This window comes from Oreochromis aureus, linkage group 22 (genome assembly GCF_013358895.1).
Source record: "Oreochromis aureus strain Israel breed Guangdong linkage group 22, ZZ_aureus, whole genome shotgun sequence".
Taxonomy (NCBI): domain Eukaryota; kingdom Metazoa; phylum Chordata; class Actinopteri; order Cichliformes; family Cichlidae; genus Oreochromis; species Oreochromis aureus.
The window spans coordinates 2,176,535-2,197,022 of NC_052962.1; the positions used below are offsets into that span (position 1 = coordinate 2,176,535).

The following is a 20,488-nucleotide window of genomic DNA, read 5'->3' on the forward strand; positions in this document are numbered from 1 at the left end:
AGACCAGGGGTCTGCAACCTTTAACACGCAAAGAGCCACTTAGACCCGGTTTCCACGCAAAAGAAAACACTGGGAGCTGCAAATACTTTTTGAAATCTAAAATGAAGATAACACTGTATATATTGTTTTTTGTGCTTTGTGTGAACAACTAAAGTAAGTAAAGTTTATTTATTAAGCGCTCTTCACAGACAGGCAGTCACAAAGCGCTGTACACAAATATTAAAATAAACAATACAATCAATAGACATTATACACAATGTAAAAGATCAAATGTAAATAATGTAAAGAATATAAAATACGTAGATCAACAAAAGGCTTGTTTGAACAGAAAAGTTTTTCACTGCTTTTTAAAAGAATCCACAGAGCAACTAAGGTGTGTTGCTTATAAAATCCATGAAGAGCTACAGAGAAAATTACATTTTATTTATGTAATTAACACATTTTGAACTCTTAAAGAAATATAACAAAAGGAAAGACACCCAGCTGAACTAAAATGATCCATGTAGCAAACAAAAACCATTGTGAGCCGCCACCCTTTTAAAAAGTAATTGGAAAAAAAGCACTATGCTGCTAAAAAAAAAAAATAGATATTTGCAAAATTCTGCCTAAATATCTATTTTACCTGGTTAATGTGTGTGGCGGGGCGTGGTCTGCAGTGCCGCTGCATGGGAGTCGGACGCACCTGAGCGGCACCCGCAATCGCGCCTCGCCGCCTTAAAGTCTGTGCTCTCTCTGCTGTTGTGTTGTCGGGCTGTGAGCTGAAAAGCTACAGCCAGCTGTATGTGTACAGCAACCGTGTGTGAAAAGTGGTCAATAAAGAGATGCTGAAAAGCGTGTTCATGCAAACATCGTCGGGTCTGCTGTGATATGTTTACAATGGGACTTCTGGTCCCGAACCTCTGCGCACAGCGTCTGCAAATTGGGGCTTTCATCTTTACGCAAGACTGTAAGCTGTCATCTGTGAGGCGTGAGCGGTGTTTGTTTTTAACATAGTTTATGGTGAAGAACAGCTGCCGACATAATGTGGATCCGAAGATCCATAATTGGCCTACCTGGGGTTGAAAGTCTCGATAAATGCACGGCATTTCAGCGGGAATACCGGCTTCCGCGAGTGTGACGCTTATTTTGAGCGATGAAAAAAATAATAAGATATCATTTTATTTTTATATTTCAAAATCACAATAATCTTCCAGTTTAGAACTACAAGTTAAAAAAAAGAACTAAACACAAATAAAATGCACTTCAGCTAAATACTTCTAATTTATTTTCCCAAACCACGAGCTGTGGGTTGCCGACCCCTGGTTCAGACTGATGTGCAGTGTTAGTTTTCCGCCACACATAGCGTTTTGCATTTTGGCCAAAAAGTTCCATTTTGGTCTCATCTGACCAGAGCACCTTCTTCCACATGTTTGCTGTGTCCCCCACATGGCTTGTGGCAAACTGCAAACAGGACTTCTTATGGTTTTCTGTTAACAATGGCTTTCTTCTTGCCACTCTTCCATAAAGGCCAACTTTGTGCAGTGCATGACTAATAGTTGTCCTATGGACAGATTCCCCCACCTGAGCTGTAGATCTCTGCAGCTCGTCCAGTCACCATGGGCCTCTTGGCTGCATTTCTGATCAGCGCTCTCCTTGTTCGGCCTGTGAGTTTAGTTGGACGGCCTTGTCTTGGTAGGTTTACAGTTGTGCCATACTCCTTCCATTTCTTTTTTTTTTTTTTTCCCCCTGTCCCGTTTGGATCTTTAGCCATCAGAATTGTTGTCTTAAGGCCAAGAGAGATACCAAGCGGATTTACCAAGTGGATCATCATGGCCTTGCCATATTGGTCCATTTGATTGACCTTTATTATAATTATGTATTTATTTTATTTTCGGTTGTTACAGTCGGGACAGACATGACTGGGGGATAGGACAGGGAGAAAGAATGAAAGAAAGAGAGGGAGAGAATGAAAAATAGAGGGGAGAAGAAATGGTGAGAAAGGGGAGAAGAAAGAAAGAAAACAAACAAAACACCTGGATCACCTGTATGGAGAAAAAAAAACAGAAGAGAAAACAAACAAACAAAAGAAAAACAGCAACACAATAAATATAGCACCATCACAATAAACTAGCTAGTAGTAGATAACAGTATATCCTAAATATTAAATGTTATTGTGCAGCATGCAAGAGGTAGCAGCCAAGAAAGGTGTAGTTTGTGTCTGTGAACACCCGTGTGTACACCTGTGTGGATAAGCACGCTTGTATTCCAAAGGTTTCTCCATGTAACGATCTTCTAGGGAGTGTGGCAAGCCATAGCCCCGTCCCCCAGGGCATGAAGCAGGTATGGAGGAGATCCAGGCCCCAGACATCCAGAGGCCCCAGAGTACGAGGACCCAAGGAGGACCACCAAAGGGGGGGGAACCGTGCCACCCTCCTGGGAAGAGCTGAGTAGAGCCCTAAACGAGAGGTCACCCAGCAGCCACAGAGCAGAGGCCAGAGGGGGTTGCAGTGGCGTGCCCGCGGGCTCTGCCGCAGCCAGCTGTGCCAGAGAGGACCGAGCTTCAGGCCCAGAGGCCAGAGGCCTGAGGGCACCCCACCCCCCGGAAGGGGCCCAGCCGGGCCACAGGCGCCAGGCCCTGCCAATCGGCCACCAGGAATGAGCCGGTACATACATGAGCGCCCAGTCCCAGTCGACAAGAACCACCAGCACACCAACGTCTGAGGGCATCAGCCACCGGCAGGGAGTGTGGTGAGGGGAGATAGGCCTCCGTACTTTGGAGGGCCTGAGATGTTCCCAGAGAGGTCGAGTCTAAGACCCAACCTGACATATAGACACAGACGAACAGGCGCACACAGACTCAAACGTGCATTCCCACCCCCATATACACAACCAAATACTCGGCACTTACCCAACGTGTAGACAGACACAAATAGACACTGCACAGACAATCACAATCCCCAAACATACTCTATTTCCCAGGTCCAGGTACCCCCGCCCCCAGAGGGGCAAGCCGCACCTAGACCCAGGAAGTGTAACCCTTCTCTCTGGGGTGGAGGCAAGCGGACCGCCTCCTTATCTGCAGTAGCAGGGAGGCCCCGCATCCCAGACCCCAATCCGTCGGCCAGCTCCCCCGCTGACCCCAGTAGGCACCCACAACTCTGGAACCCACCAGGGCAAGGGGGCCCAGGCCCATCCGGACCGGGGCCCACAGCACCTCCTTCCATTTCTGAATGATGGCTTGAACAGTGCTCCGTGGGATGTTCAAGGCTTGGGAAATCTTTTTGTAGCCTAAGCCTGCTTTAAATTTCTCAGTAACTTTATCCCTGACCTGTCTGGTGTGTTCTTTGGACTTCATGGTGCTGTTGCTCCCAATATTCTCTTAGACAGCCTCTGAGGCCGTCACAGAGCAGCTGTATTTGTATTGACATTAGATTACACACAGGTGCACTCTATTTAGTCATTAGCACTCATCAGGCAATGTCTATGGGCAGCTGACTGCACTCAGACCAAAGGGGGCTGAATAATTACACACACCCCACTTTGCAGTTATTTATTTGTAAAAAATGTTTGGAATCATGTATGATTTCCGTTCCACTTCTCACGTGTACACCACTTTGTATTGGTCTTTCACGTGGAATTCCAATAAAATTGATTCATGTTTGTGGCTGTAATGTGACAAAATGTGGAAAAGTTCAAGGGGGCCGAATACTTTTGCAAGCCACTGTAATGTATCTAATAAACCACAATGATGACTGGTTGCCATGGGTGAAATAAAATCCAGAAAGCCTAGAAATATCTTTTTATTTTTAATCGATACCAACTGTAAATCCTGCAGCTCACATGGAAAAGTACAAGTACATGTTTAATAGTGATGAATAAAGAGACAACAGCAATCTACAGGTGCTTTGGTAGGCACATCATGAAAGTGATTGACTGGTTGTAGAAAGATCTGGATAACGTGATAAAAAAGCGATGGTTTGCACAACCCTGTGGGCGTGTGAACAGAGGAAAACCAACGTGTATTACATGCTTATATCGTTCTTGCTAAAATGAAGTAGTGCTAAGCATACTCTGAAATATTTTACTCACCAAAGACTAAGGCAATAAATAACACTACTCAGGTACAAAGAGTAATCCGTCAATAGGACCTCTGTTCTCTTGGACACCGTCTTCACAACGCTACGCTGAAACCTGAGGGAGCCACAGAATATCGTAAAAGGATTCGAACAGCTGAAAAACCAACTCACAATGTGCAACATCGATTTTTATAGTGTTTTCTTATATCCAGTGTCGGTGCATCTACTGTTACAACAAAAGGCACACATCACAAATATTCATATGTTAATGGCTGATCACTGTAAAGCAGCTGAATCAGGCAGATTCCACAGTGTCCAAGCATCTCTACACAGACTGGTTGGTACATGTATTCACATTTAGATCTAGATCAACACACAACATTCCCGTATAATATAGTTCAGTTTTCTCCAGAATTAGTTTTGTCAAGTCACAAGAAAGCAGATTTATCTCTACATGGTGCAAACACGTCTTTGTATGTGAGACTGTGTTGTGTGCAGTGTATTTGAACTCTGTGGTAGATCCAGCTACACTCATACATACAGTACAAGTGGGGGCTGACTTTTGCCTTTAAACTACACATCTGTATGGTTTCAAGACTCTTTATGTAACACGTGTTTTGGAGGACAGAAAACAAAGGCACAGGGTGTATTTGGGTGTGTGCTATACTGTTTGGGTGCTCGTGTCATGTTGATGTGAGAGTCAGACACTCCTCTCACCGAGGTGACGTTTTCCATATATTTAAGGGAAAAATCCATCACACCTCCAACTGCATAAAATGCACTCATGTTGAGCTGAAAATTACAAGAGAAATGATAATGCATCAGTGGAAAGGGTTTTACACAAGACAGGTAATGTCCAGATGTGCCCATTATATCATTATTGTTATTATTATTATTATTATATTTCTTTGTTTACTACAAGCACTGAGTTCAATTTTTCATTCTAATTATTTCATTTAAATATTCGATCTTCTGATTTATGAGATCTTTAGGCTTTATGGCTCAGGAGGTCGAGCAGATTGTCTACTGATCAGGTCAGTGCTTCAGGTTTATCCGGTCTACGTGCCAAAGTGTCCTCGGCGAGACATTTGACCCTAAACTGCTCTGATGGATCCACCAGTGTGATAAAGTGCTATAATAATATATGTGTAAATGGGCGAATGTAGCCTGTAGTCATCACTTAGACTACGACCCAGACTGGGCAGAATTATTTAAATCAGCTTCCCAACCAGAACTCGTGCACACAACCAGTCAGAGTTCAAGTAAACTGCTGCGGTCACTCAGAGAACAGAAAGGCACTGGTGTCAAATGTACAGACTGGTGCTAGATGCTAGGTCTGACCATACAAACACTCTGTCTGGGTTTCTGTCTCTGTGTGTGAGAGGTTAGTTGCTCTCTTATGAGTTCACTCTGCTGTGAAACTAAATGTTGCCGTAAGGATCCGATCGGCGGACCTTCTGTTAGTTTGGTACCGAGTCACAGACTGACTTCAGCCTGTCACTGATGCTGTGACTCTGCACTGTACTTATGAGGTAATCTGGCTTTCATGAGTTATATCAACCATTTGGTTACATACAGGGTATCACTGTTTCATTACAAAGTACAACAACACGGCGTTAAAGCTAAATGTTTTGGACTTTTTTGTATTTTGGTACAAAAATAATATAGTAATAATATAAACCAACGTAGAGTGAAGAGCAGAGTACAAGTACACAGATGGAACAACACCAGTCTCCTTAATCCATACTTCTACATCAGCTCTGATGTCAATGAGACATAAAGAGAAGTGTAATGTGTTCAGTGTAGATTCACTGACAGCATTTTCCAGAGGTATGCAGTTTCCTGTCTGAGGTGCTTTTGACTCCAGACCGGATTTTTAAACATCTGTTTATATTCCATGAGTGAATGTGCAGAACACTCCTACAAGAAGAAGAAATCCAACTTGCATATCGGAGAATTGAATATCTGAAACAAATCCCTGGATTTTTCTACTGGTGCGTTCAAATGTCTAAGAATCTGAGCATCATTCGCCTGCCGTGACTTTAGATGCTTAGGACTAAAGCATTAGGAAAATCCCAAAGACATCAGCATATATATGTCTGGACAGACCTTTTGGTTACAGTGTGTATGTGCGTTTAAAAAAGCATGAGTGATTGCTACAAGCATGATTGGTTGTTGATGTTTTCTGACTGACTTGCTGGAGAAATCCTTTTGAAGAAGAGACAAAGAAGCAACCATGTGTGTCTGGTGTGTGCACATTCAAAGAATCCAGACTTCTCAATTCGCAGGCCCTGGGTCAGTCAGTGGCATAGTGTGCAACACCTCATCCAGAAGCTGCAGGGCACGGTGCAGGTGGACCTCCACCCAGCAGGGAGTGTGTTTGATGCTCTGACGGGGGTAGTCAGGCCCCCAGCCTTTCACAAAGCTGAGCCGCAAGATACAGAGTCGCCTCAGGTCATCGACACCAATGCCTGCTGCTGCAGAGAGACCTGTCAGTGAACGGGGAGGGGGAGGGATTAATATCAGAGACCATATTAGGACTTTTCCACCTACTGTTGGTCTGTGTTTGGCTGTACTCAGTCATTGTGAATGAAATTAGTAGATTCTTAGTATATTTAAAAGTTGTTGTTTTTTCACATTATGAGAGTTTCTACCTTTAACTTCACTGCCAAGTTTGCATTTCAAGTGTTGTGCGTGTGTCAGCACTTACTAACTGCAGGTGCAATGCCTCCGACGCTGCCTGGACCAGGAATGTTTCCTGAGACAGCGGCTGCCTGTGCAGCAGCTGCAGCTTGAGCCGTGGCTGCCTGCTGCTGCATCTGTCTGTGGCACTGCCGTAGGTCGAATACCTGACCAAGACACAACTGGTGTACACTGTAACAGCAAACCATCTGAGGCATGAAACTCATGAATACTACTTTACAGCCGTTTTTCCTCCCATTGCCCCCCAACCAGTCACAGCAGATGGCCCCGCCCCTCCCTGAGTCTGGCTGGTTACTTCCTGTTAAAAGGGAGTTTTTCCTTCCCACTCTCACCACGTGCATGCTCAGTGGGAGTCATTGATTGTTGGCATTTTCCTTGTTTTATTGTAGGGTCTTTACCTTAAACTATAAAGCGCCTTGAGGCAACTGTTGGTAATAAATATATGTAATAATAAAATGGAACTGAACAGTTCAGACATTGTTTGCAGTATATTACTGCGCATTTTAAGTGTTTGGTACAGTATTCTTGTGGCCAGTGTCACCTATAAACCCAATGCTGCTCACAGGTGTTCACAATGTAAAAATACTTTTGAAAACATATGAATGATGCGAGTGAGCTGGATTTATACCTTGATGTAGGCTCCGGGGTAGATCTTGTGCACAGCATCACCTGGTGCCCGACCTGCTTCCCGATCGAGGTAGTAGCTCTGTACAAACACAGCATGGTCGCTCATACAGCGCATCCACACATCCCCCTCACCACGACACTCCAGCTGCACACCTTTGCCTATGTGTAGCCTGGAACACAGGTCAAACAGGTCAAAAAGGCAGCATGTACCTCTGCTTTGGGGACATTGTGCAGGGAAATAGTGCAATGGAAAAAAGAAATAAGTCAAAACCTTTTGTGTTTATTTTGAAAAATGTCTTAGTGTAATTGTTATCACCAAATACTACCATGAGAAAACATTTTTTTATCTGCTTATTCAACTAGTAACTAGTGTTGGCTGAAGCCAATCCCAGATCACTACGGCGATTAACTAACCATCAGAGGCCAATTTTCCAAAGTGTTGATCTGTGGAAGCAGCACGCCAAAACAGGAAGTCAGGGTCAGCTTCTGTTTAAAAGTCCTAATCTCTGATCCTGCGGGTACTGTGCAGTTCAGATGGAGCCAATGGCTGAGGGGACTCGCCCACTCCTACATCCCTCTGCTTCCCTCCTTTAAGAAAACCCGGTATCTTACAGACATACCTGTAGCTTCCCTCTAAATAGGTGCACTTGGTAACAAACTGGGTTAATTGAGTAGTCTGGAAAACTAAGTCCCAAGGACTGGTAAATGGACTGGTTCTTATACCACTTTTCTAATCTACCTGTCGTTCTCCCATCACCCCATGTGGTCACAGCAGATGGCCCCGCCCCTCCCTGAGCCTGGTTCTGCTGGAGGTTTCTTCCAGTTAAAAGGGAGTTTTTCCTTCTCACTGTCGCCAAAGCACGTGTCCATGTAGGGTCATGCAATTGTTGGCGTTTTCTCTGTATTACTGTAAGGTCTTACAACAGAAAGTGTCACGAGGCAGCTGATGTTGTGATTTAAAGAAAATTTTCTTTATTTCTGTGACAAATAATTTCATGTAAAAAAAATATTCCACATGTTATTTGGAACATAATAACCCCCCCCCCCCCCGAACCTGACACGGGTAAGCAGAAGAGGAGAAATGGTTTTATTTTGGAGTGAAATCCAACCACATGCAATCCAGAAATTGTCACTAATTGTCTTTTGGAATTTGAACTTCTTTTTTAATGTGTACTCAAATATGGGACTGCTTGAATTTTTCTCATATTTTAATATACAGACATTTTTAATGTATCTGTCCCAAATATCCAAATATCCCGTGATGTTTACGAGCTATAATAAAGCCTTACTAATGAGTGCTGTATCGTACAGTCTCACTTTGGGAGAGGAATTATTGTAGGGTCTACCTTACAATATAAAGCACCTTGAAGCGACTGTTGTTGTGATTCGACGCTGTATAAATAAAAATGAATTGAATTGAAGGGTGATGTTCTTTTCTGAGTATTTTAAAATTCATTCCACAGTTTGCTTGTCTGCGTCAACACACCTGGCTCTCTCACTGGCATCTGTGCGATGGACATTGCTCAGCTGGCCGAGGCAGAAGCGATCACCTCCTGACGGGTCAACGTAACCATCCACAGTCACTACGGGGCAGCTGGAAGGCACCTTGAACATCTCCCCCACCTGAACATCCATTTCAAAGTAGGAGACAGAGCACCAAAACTCTGGTCCTGCAATAAGAGCGAAACATGTTTATAACAAAGTCAAGAAAACAGATCATCTGTTTGTGAAGTGCACAACTCAAAAATGATATGGACAAATAAGAAGTGGAGACGTGTTAATAGACATTTAATATGCGTGAAAATCAGCCATATGTAAGTAAAACACATCTCACAGCATTCAGCTTCTGTTACTCTGTGAGACAGCAAATCTAAAAACAGATATTCAATGTGCAACCCCACATCCCAAGAAACTGGGATGCTGCATAAAATGTAAACAAAACAGATTTGCAAACTTATGAAATTATATTGTGACAATAGGTCATGAGGTAGAGCAGACTGGTCCACGGTGACTAATGGCTGGATCAGAATCTAGAATTTCTATGATGTCCATGTAGTTCAGTAATTAGGAAAGCCTTATTTTTGTGTTAAAATTTCTAACCATTTGGACAAAGTAAGTGACTGTGGTGGTGGTGTGGTCGCTGGCTCAGCTGCAGGGGAGGGGTGGCACAGTGAGGCAGGTGAGGCCACAGGTGGTGGCGTTTGGACTAATCACAGTCTCTTCTTTGAAGCGAGAGAGCAGTGCGGAGTGCCGAGACCAGCTCTGAGCAGAGACTGTGGAGCTGTGCATATGAAAGTTGAACTGGGAGTGTGTGTGTGTGTGTGTTGGGTCCATCTTACAGTGACCATTACAACCAGAGAAACTGAAAAACTGCAGTGGACAAAAAAAACAACAACTAAGATGTCAAAGTGACAAAAGACAAGCATCCAAAAAGTATCAGTATGTAACCTTTGGTAACATTATTAGTAAACAGCAGTATTCATATTGACAAATGGTGTCTAACCTGAATGACTGGACCCTGAAGGAGGGAAAGAGGTTGAGCTGTGATGCTGAGACCCTAAAAAGCAAAAACATGAGTACATTAGCCTGGAGTGGGGAAAAAAAGTAGAACCTTTGTAAGGCTGTAACAGTCTGTGACGTTTCCACACTCAACCTTACGCTAAGACGTGTGGCTGTCAACAAACATACAAATATACAAAAACATGATTACAGAAGTGCTGAACTTGAACTGAACATACAATCATGGTAAAAAGAAAGTACACCTTCTTGCAATCTGAATATTTTACATATCAGGACAGAGTAAAAATAGGAGAAACTCCTAAAGTCATGCAGAAAATAGTTACGTCATGTTACATCACATTATTTTTTGATTTAAGTTATTGATTAGTGAGCAAACCCCTCCCCTCCCCAAACATTCAAGCCCACACATTTGAAATATGAGTTTTTAACCTGTACATGTGAGTCTGCACGCACAGTGTCAGGTGAGTGTGCCAGGTATCACAGCAGTGCACACGCTCTACCTGTAAGGTTTTGGTAAGGTGGAAGTTCTGAAGCAGTGCATAAAAATATCAGAGTATCAGTAACCAGAAAAGGGACACATTGTGAAGCATTTCTTACAGTGATGGTTTGGAAGATGCAGAGGAGGCTGTTGGTGACCGCGCCCTTCCTGCTGGGGTCCAATGGGAGTGTAGGAGGCCGTGCTACTGCCTGTCCAAACAGCTGCGTCACAGGAAAGCAAAATCTGATTAGTGTTTTTAAAATAATGTGTTCAAATTTGAAATGAATGCATGCAAAAGTTAAATTAACCACTGAATAATTTACTAAACATTTGTTAGCTAAATGTGCAAACACTGTGCTTCCATATGAAAAATCAGAACCACCTTTGTTTGTCCTTTGCACTGCATATTTATTTATAAGCTGCATATAATCAGCACTAAGAATTCATTAGTAAATAAAACAATTATTTCCAATTAAAAATGATTATAACACATATTTATCCAACATTTAATGTTTAAGTGCATGAAACTAAACAATCCTCCTGTCTGTAGTTCTTGTAAACCTTAGACTAAGCAGTGTCATGTTTATACTGTTTAGTGTGGAGCTCAGGAGCACATGCATGGAAAGAATCTCTTGGTGTTAATTAATGAATCAAACCAGCTAACGTCTGCTCGCCAAGCAAACGTGTCCACCACTACACCACGAAAACAAATATAATAAAAAGTGCTTTTGATTATTTTATTACTAGGTGATCTGGCAACAGGACTAAGGGTCTTTGAATTGTAAGAAGTGTGTGGTGCAATATTTGGTCCACATAGCACATGTTTTACAGTTAGTACTAATACGTGAGCTCACTGTGGAATGAAGGCTGAGTCTGAGACTGTGTATTGCTGCTGTATCCATTCTGTCTATTCAAATGAGAGGGAGGTAGAGGGGGTTGCTGTGAGTGGGTGTGCTGTGAGGGATGCTGGGCAGCCTGCTGCTGAGAGGAAACCTGGGCCGGGCTTTGAGGTCGTTGTTGAATGACTTGAGCCTGTGGAGATGGAGTTTGGAGACAGCCATCACCATGACTGCCCTGCAGTGGCAGCATGGAGCCAGAGGCAGGCACTGGAAGACAAACAAAGGAGCACATCGGACCTGGTTTACATGCTGGGACTGCAGCTGTTATCAACTATCTGCGTAGGAAAGATAGAAAGAGGCTTTGTCGGTCCCCTAATATAAAGTTTGAGCAGTCCCAGTGTGCAAAATACTTTTTCTGCTTTCTGCAAAAAAAAGTACACATGACAAGATATGAATATTGACAGATTCATCAAACTGTGCTGAATAATGATGAGCTGACCTTTGGGTGACACAGCCAGGTTAGAGTATCTGGTAACAGGTGGGGGGCCATGGGGTTCAGAAGGGGGCAGAAGGGGACTATAGTGGTCTGGAGCTGCTTGGTGGTCGGACAGAGGCATACCAGGCGGAAGGTCCATCTGTATACAATCAGGGATGTATTCTTCTTTGATTAGTCCACTCGATGCAGCTGTGAGAGGCAGGAGGAGGTCAGGTCAGAACGAAGAGTCACAGCACTGATTTGTATCTAATGCTGATGGATGTATTAGTGTGAAGGAGAGTTTATATCAAACTATACTATGTAAGGTGTCACCTACCAAAAGCCAGCCCCTTAACTTCAATGATGTGAATGTCATTAACAATCTGACAGAAGTCACAGTATCAGTGTGATGTGGGCCTGTTCATTACAGCAGACCACTGGTGTTTTCATTTAGCTGTTTATTCACTGAAAGGCCGAGTGTTCGTGTAAATCACACACATATATACTCCTCTGCTTGTTTCCTCATTATTTAAAAATAAAGTTGTGATATTAGGAATAAAATGAGAGAAACAATAATGCTGTTGAGTGTTGCCAGGCTCTTTGACTTTTTTCATGAAACACTGCTCATGTGGGACAAATGTACAGGAACAAATCTTTAACAGTGTTTTTTGCTTTAATTTACTAACACTTGCGTTTTTGTCATGAAACATGTTTGTTTAGTAATAATAATTATACTGATTGAGAAAAAATGTCCACATTCACGATTTAACGTTAATGTGTAATACTTCCGATCATTGTCATGAGAATCTACCATAAACTGTAAAGTAAAAACAGAAATGACTGGAGACTGGAATCCAGAACCAGCTCCCAGTAGTTCATTTCCTTGGACTTGTTAGTCCGCTTGCCTGTCGATCCCGCTTATCTGTTCCACTTATGCTCGCGATACCGTTCAGATCATTTTACAGAGAAACAACAAAGTAACGTAACGACTGGTGGAACAAATTACTCAAATTACTGTCTCCTGGGAGGAATTAAGCAGTGATGCCAGAGGGAACCCAATCAGAATCGATAAGGAATTGAATCATCAAGTGGAATTTGAATTGCTAAATTCTTACTGATTCCCATCCCTACATGTGACCTTCCCAGAAACCCCGGGGTCATTTTAGTCCAGCCTCTCGGGAGCTTTGGTCTGTGTTGTGTAAATGTTTTTTGGGTTCTCTGCACTTTTTTCTACTCGTCCCATTTACAAAGAGAAGTTTGGGTGTAGAATTAGAAGAGTTTGGTTGGCTGCACAGCACGGAGACCACAGAACAGAGTCACATGGATCATGAGAACACACATGTTAGTATGCAGCTACCTGTTAATATCATTAGTTAGGTCGTGTCAACCACACATGTCTGAGGAATACAGAGACTTCTTATAGACTGCTTATTTCACATGAATACAAACACAGTGGTAGGAGGCTCATTTCTAAATCTTGAGGTCCCCGGTTACAAGATAAACATGAACATTTATTGAATGTATTTTTTCACAACTACAGTATGAATTGGAAATGTTCTTTATGGTATCCTGAATAAAATCATGCTGTGTTTCTGTGAAACAGAACTCACCTGTATTTTGAAGGCTGAGACCAACTTTTAGAGAACAGGGACAGAATAAGAGAGACATTGTGACTGAAGACATCACAACAATATCTGTCATTCATAATGTCATAATGTCATTGCAGTTAAGGAGACTGAGACCCATGGAGTCCACATAAGAGTTGTTGAGGTAAAGCGTTGACCTACCGATGCCTGGTGACACCACCCTCTCATAGTGGTAGGGGTTGACACACACACTGTCATACTTGAGGTCAAAAGCATACTGGCAGAATTTGACATGCTTTAGTTCATTCTTGTGGAGGTCAGGCCAGCGCCACAGCCGTGCATAAATCACATGAGGAAACCCTTTCCTCCCTGCCACCTGAAGAGACAGTAAATCAACATTACAACAGTTCCAGTACAGTATGTCTAAACCAGAAAGCCTGTTTTAGAGCTACTACACGGAAGCTCTGTAAATGAGTGAAGCGTAACAGGAAAACCTTTGTTAACTTCCTACGTACAGCAGAGAATTGTTTGTGGATCTGTATATTCGACATCTCATGCTGCTGTCTGAGTGACAGCGTTTACCCAGGACTGTTTTAAAAACACTACAGAGCGCAGCTTCAATGTGGATATTAGTCCTATTGTCTCAGATTTTGGCCTCAACACTAAAACACCCAAAATAAAACTAGACTGACAATGGTCACCAGACTTCAAGGTGAAGTTAGATTTCACTACACAAGCCCTGCTTGCCTTGGGTGCCATGATGGGAAGCCACTGCTGCATCTGCACTCATCAGCCACTTTGCATTGATATGTGTACACTGTGGTTGTGGAGGGCCGGACATGGTCAGCAAAAATGCTTGTTTAAACGTTTACACAAGGCTCAATTGTTACTAAGTGGCATAAAGTGTGCCAAGAAAATATCCCCACAAGACGACACCTGTACCACCACCAGCCTACACCACTGATGTAAGGCAGGGTGGACCTGTGCTTTCATGTTGTTTCTGCCAAATTCCAAATTGCCAAATCCTTAGAGATGTTTATGAAGGAAAATTCCAGAAGCTCGGAAGTTTTTAAAATACTAAAACTATCTGACACCATCAGCCCTGTTACGTTAAGTCCCTTTAATCACCTCTCTGCCTCATTCTGATGCTTGGTTTGAACTTGGAGGTCATCTTAGCCACGTACCTAAATGCACTGAGTTGCTGTCATGTCATTGGCTGATTATAGATTTACAGCTGAATAGGTGTACCTAATAAAGTGGCTGATGACACTGTATGAAAAAACATACAGAATTTTCTGACAGTTCAAGTTTTCACATAAAGGTCAGCTTTTAAATTGTAGCAAAGATCGGTAGGTAATTAGTCATGTAGACGCAGACAATCCTTTTTAGTTTGTCTTACTGTAGATCAGGGGTCTCAAACTCGCGGCCCGCGGGCCATTTGCAGCCCACGTCACCCCTACTTGCGGCCCGCAATTTAATACAGAATTTAATATGAAGGCAATAGGCAGAGTGTTACAGCCATAGCCCTTTAAGAATGTAGCATCATGGGCAGTGTAGTCCGTGCTGCAGGGAGAACGTGTGGGACTGCCTCTCCCATTGTGTGTGTGAGCGCGAGGAAGGGAGGAAAAGGAGAATCAAAAAGTACAAAGTGCTACTGACGAGAAAGATGGAAGCATGTAAATATAATAATAACCACTGCAGCCAAACAGAGTGCCTGACGAGCCCAGCTGTAAGTAAGCTATTAAGACTCGACTGTACACTGCGTTCGTGTTTTCCTCCCAAACAATAAGTTCCGTTGGAGCAGCTTTTCAGCGCCTCTCTCTGTCTCTCGCTAGCAAAGTTGACCCAGACAACAAAGTAAAGCTAGTTTTCGGCTACGAGCCCGACATGAACCCGACGTATTAGCCAGAGGTCCCTTTACTACGGTTCAGACCTGGCCGAGGTAACAAGAGAGTACAAACTGTGTTAGGTTAGTGAGAGTTATTCGTAAAGAAAACTAAGAAAATGTGTACGCTTATGTCTGCATTTTCACTTTGTTAAATACGAACAAAGTTATAGCAGAAGTGCTGCCACGTGCCTGTCCAGAAAGAGAGGACCAATTTGTTTATTTGGTAGTTCAATGAAAGGCTTCAGTTAGTTAAGAGTGAGGGGAAAATGTGCTTACTTTTGCCATTTTTTCTTATTATACAATATTTAAAATAAAGAAAAACACTATGTTTTTGGAAATAATTGTGGATGTTTTCTTGTTCTAATGGAACACTTTAGTGGCCCCCCAACGAGATGACAGTGCCAGCAGCGGCCCCCAGCTCCTCTGAGTTTGAGACCCCTGCTCTAGATGCCTCATTCAAACCAGAACCGACAACTTTCAGGGTCAAACCAAACCAAGCAGGAAATGTGAATGTGGGACGATTCCCCAAAGCAGAGCAAGACAAAGCCAATAGGATACAAAGAGTGTTGTTGCACAAAGACATCAGGATTTTGGCAGAAAGTTTGTGTCGTTGTAACAGTAACATTTTTGTTTTGTGTCATCATTTTTTATGCCTACATGCTGTATGTGATAAACAGAACAGTGACTCTGAATCGCACTGTCAGCCCTACATCCTAAACAAAACGACTGCTGCACAAACAAACCTCAAAGCACTAATAATTGTGTATAGAATCACACTTCATTCATAGAATGCCCTTCATGTTGGAGGTGGACTGACCTGCAGCCGTCCATCTAGAGTCCTCTGGATGGTGACACACTTGCTGGGATGAACACCATTGGTGGTGACGGCAGTGATGAGAGAGTCCAACTCGTCCTTCTTCTCCTTTAGCTTCTTCACCAGACTCTCGATGGCGCGCTTAGCAAAGCCCTCGTTCTCCCCGCCCTGCCGGTGGCACATGAGGCTGTGGACGATGCTGAGGCAGGCATCATTGCTGCTTGGTGGGTTTACTGACATGATGGTGCTGTCACAGGGCCAAAAATGAACATTTGTTCTACTTACTAGGCATGTGACAAAAAGCAGAGACATCTAAAGTTGATGACAGCTAAAACATGGCGTCATTCATGTTTCCTGTGTTGCTTACCTGGTGTTAAGTTGGTCCACCAATGAGTGACCAGAAAGTTCACTGGCATCATGATGACCCAGCTCTGAATCGTTCCCTGTTAGTGGAGCAATGACACCAAGACTTAGTGGATCCTAATGAGGTTATGTACCCTATAGTCACTAAAGATGAAGATGGTGTTTCTGGGCTTGTGTCTCCTCCCAGTCCTGAACTAGGGATTGTTTACAAATGTGAATGTGAATAAGAACTGTTAACCACTACAGCATTGAGCCACACCTACGCCGCCTCGTCCTCAAGTTATCCCATTCACAAGATTTTCAGAAAACTTGACCTCTAACCTTGATCTTGAGGTCACTGAAATTCAAACTCATCTGAGATTTTCAGTGGACGCAACTATGGTAGAAATTTTGAAATCCTATGTCACCTCATTCTTGAGTTACCACATTCACAGACTTGACTGACGATAATACCCCATCAGCTTTTTCTGCCCGAGGGTTAAAAAGGTTCCATGAGGCAACCGGGCCACAAAGAGCTGGTTACTCTTCCTAAATCCTTTATTCCCGTGTAGATAAAAGCATAACGCTTTGACAGGACAAAGTGAATTAAGCTGCCTTTGGCCTCATTAGCAAATGGAAAAGAGTGAAATGCTAATAGCTCCAGTGTGGGGCAGCTATAGGTAGACTCACACACATTCATACTCCGATGGATACATTGGAGAGCAATTTGGGATTAGTATCTTGCCCAAGGATATTTGGCATGCAGACTAGGGGAAGCCAGGAATCGAACCACCAACCTTCCGATCAGTAGGTGACCTGCTCTACCACCTGGGGGCCATGTTGGCCCCAGAGTGCTCAGGGCATGGATCTCTGTGAGTGCTGCCCACTGAGCCGCAGCACCACAGTTCCTAAGTCCCTGTGGAGGGTGGGATGCACCAAAACGTCCATCGGTGGGTGTCTAATGAGCTGGCAATGTTTTCCTTTCGTACAGACACTTGGGCATCATCTTTGTCTCCAAGGATATTCATACCAACATCATCCCCCTCGTCTTCTCCGCATCCCTCTTTGCAGTCAAGAAGCCGGTTGAAGAGAGGAGGAAATTCAGCCTCCGGGACCAGGATTCTGGGAGTGACGCCAGTGTGTGCCTGACACGATACAGATGATGCAGAGGGGATGGGTAGTTTCCCCGAAACGGTCAACCCACAGCAGCTGGGCAAGGGCAGGATGCGACATCCTTAACCTTCCCACCACCAGCGTTCCCCTGAGAGGATCCAATGTGAGCCATACTCGCTAATGCTCAGCTTTGACAGCTAACAATAGCTATACAGACACAAGCTCACTTGATGTGCTAGCTTTATAACAGCTTACTAAAAACAATATGTTGTGAGGAAAAAATATAATTCCAGTGTAGTAACATTTGTGAAACCGGAAAAACCCACGTTCATGGAGTACCTGCATCAACAAGCAGTGGATAAACTTGGTCGGGGACCACTGAGGAGGTCTAGTGATCTTCATGGGGAAGAAAGAAGGAATGCCTGGTGTGGACACTAATAAAGGGGGTTGGGGACCCCCTGTGCTTGAAGTGACTGGTTTGTCTTAGCCCGGCGTGGTAGACCGTGACTGGTCACACCAGAGGGCGCTTCCCACAGTGAGATACCAAGCAAGATACGAAAGGTAAAAAAGAACGACAACTTTACAGACTGAAGTGTAACAACATAGAAAAGTAAATGTTATGCAGCATTTTGTAACAAAGCAAAATATAGTCATATAGAATTACCTCAAGGCTCATACTTTAAAACTGTACAGCACAGTTTTGTGAATGTTTCTTTGCACTTTTTTTTGCAAACACATATGCGAACTTTGAAATAGTCTGCTAATTGCTTTAAAATGAAATGCACAGTGTGTTCTGCTCATAGTTTCTAAGCGTGTGGAGAAGGTAGGATATTGTAATACAATACGGCCTTTTACTATAGCCTAACTCATGGAAAGAAGCCGCTGCTTTTAGTGGCTGCTATACTTTCCTAACCGCACACACACCTCCCTAAACATACTGTTCATTAAACAGGAGCACCAATCTAATACTCGCAATGCAAAATCACAATTGAACGGACACGGCCACGCCAAACTGACCGTGTCCTATGTGCTTAACAAAACCTGAGCAGTTTCCAGGCCATTCATTGCATTCAGTGACATTCCGCACATCCCGAAATCTGCTGTCTCAACATGCCCAGCTGATATAATACAGATATAAATATGAAGGTTATTTACATTTTCCACGTAAACTTTAACCAATAAGATTGGACATATTTGAACACTGGAAGCGGAAAAACGGACGATACAACACAGGTCAGTATGTACCAAACAGGGGACAGTAGAAAGAGCAGTTGTTGCAGATTAAAAGCAACAATTTAGCAAGCTAACTTGACTCTTCCTCACGTTCTCGTAACAGCAATGACGAAACACAGAATAAAAGATAGAGAAACTATTTCTACTTACACATCAGCCAAAGTAGAGAAGAACTTGGACAGAACGATCGCTAAGCTATTCGACAATTGCCTCAAGTGCTGCACTCCGACAGCTCTGCGTGTTGTGTCTGCTGCCCAGAGCTGCCGTTTGTGTTTATAGCGATTTTTGTTAGATCTGAGTGTCTCGCTGTGTTCACGGGGGGATTTCTCTATGAATTCCTGTAGTGGAGAACGCCAGCGTTTCTCAGTGGCTCTACTGCGCTAGCTTGATGTTTCTCAGTTGTTTCATCCCTTTATCAGACCCACTGTCTCCTCGTGCATCTTGCCCCTTCCTCTCGTGCACGCCACAATAACAATAGCTGGGAGACGACGTGCGCGTCAGTGTCTCGACACGCCGCAGCCAATCGGCGGTCAGGTGTCACAGGGCACGCACCTCTCGGCCAATCGCGCTGTGGTTCTCACAGCAGGACCGCTAGCCACGAACTGTCTGGTTCGCCTAGATTGGCCCGCGAGACTGTTTTTCTAAAGTGGCGCCGCTGAGGATTAGCCCCGAGTCACCACCACCAACACTGGAACGGCACGGCTCGGTATTTGAGCACGACTCCAGCGTTGTAGGCTCACACTGAATCACTGAATACATCAACAACGCATGTTAGTTCACTTACACGTCATTTACATGTGCAATAGCACAACTTTATCCTTCTAGTAGCAAAAACAGGAAAAAATGGCACTCACACAATCCTTACACAAACACTGCGGTAACGTCCGGGGGCTTATTCCAGGATAATTTTTTAAATCAGATGTGACCCTTGTAATGAAAATTCATTTTAGATACTGTCTCCCAATAACAAGGCAGAGGTGTTGAGATTGTTGCAGAAGGAATGGACTCAGTGAAATGTTGACATTCACACTCCAAAGAGAGAACAGTTTTGTTACCATTTACAAAATGTCAGATCTGTGAAGACGAGGGATTTCTCCTAATGCGGTGACGATTTGGTAAAAATGACAGACAACTAAAGACACTATGCTCTACAGGTACATTTGCATTTAAGTATCTTTAAGTATTTAATGTGTCTATAGCTGAAAATACAATTCAACATGTGCAGAGAATTTACTTTCCACAAGTAAGCAAGTTTCTACTCTGATTTATACAAAACAGTCCCTCTAAGTACTCTATTAACAATACGCATCTGCTTTGAAACTACTCCAGGGCAAATGTGGATATTAAACAGCCACAAAATTAAGAGGGGACAAGCTTGTGCTTTTTAACTGCAGGACAAATAAGAGGCAGCGAAACAAACTACTCAGATCACATCATGACAGATAGCCAGTAGTCTACATTTGGGGCTTTTCTGATACAAAGTCTTATAATAATTTACATTATCTTCAGGTTTTAGTAAAAAAGAAAAAAAAAGAAAAAAAAAGAGAGTTTATTTTAGGAAAATGTTTGGATTAAAATACACCCTTTCAACAACATTAGTCATGTTGCATGGGAGAAGGTCCTGAAGCAAATGACCTCCATGTGCCAGTGGCTCCAGCAGCAACCACAGAAACTGTTCATAACATCACAGGTAAAGTGTCTTCTTCTCTCTTGCATGTTGTAACAGGAGCAACATTTCTAACATTGCAGTCATGGATAGAAGTATTTATTGTACATTATATGGTCAAAAGTTCTGAGCCACCTACATATTACACT

General features: G+C 43.3%; 1 protein-coding gene across 2 annotated transcripts; it reads right to left on the minus strand.

Annotated features, from left to right (window-relative positions):
* Positions 1–3,763: 3,763 nt before the first annotated feature.
* On the minus strand, positions 3,764–19,134 carry smad10a (SMAD family member 10a). Of its 2 annotated transcripts, none has more exons than XM_031742118.2 (13): positions 18,824–19,134; positions 16,353–16,428; positions 15,989–16,232; positions 13,485–13,659; positions 13,308–13,331; positions 11,722–11,907; positions 11,238–11,489; positions 10,503–10,604; positions 9,889–9,942; positions 8,872–9,055; positions 7,387–7,555; positions 6,766–6,904; positions 3,764–6,544 (listed from the first exon to the last, which is right to left on the minus strand). In XM_031742118.2, the coding sequence occupies exons 1-13, from the start codon at positions 18,825–18,827 to the stop codon at positions 6,333–6,335; spliced, it is 1,821 nt and encodes a 606-aa protein (XP_031597978.1). In that variant the 5' UTR covers positions 18,828–19,134; the 3' UTR covers positions 3,764–6,332. The 2 variants fall into 2 exon arrangements, with proteins under 2 accessions (XP_031597978.1, XP_039461891.1); XM_039605957.1 differs by having other exon boundaries at positions 6,766–6,919.
* Between the last annotated feature and the right edge of the window lie 1,354 nt (positions 19,135–20,488).

Excerpts from the sequence above, each read along its gene's own strand:
- smad10a (XM_039605957.1), bottom strand. Across the intron at positions 13,660-15,988 it reads CTCTAGATGGACGGCTGCAG|GTGGCAGGGAGGAAAGGGTT; the intron begins GTCAGTCCACCT and ends CTGTCTCTTCAG. Across the intron at positions 6,920-7,386 it reads ACCCCGGAGCCTACATCAAG|TTGTGTCTTGGTCAGGTATT; the intron begins GTATAAATCCAG and ends AGTGTACACCAG.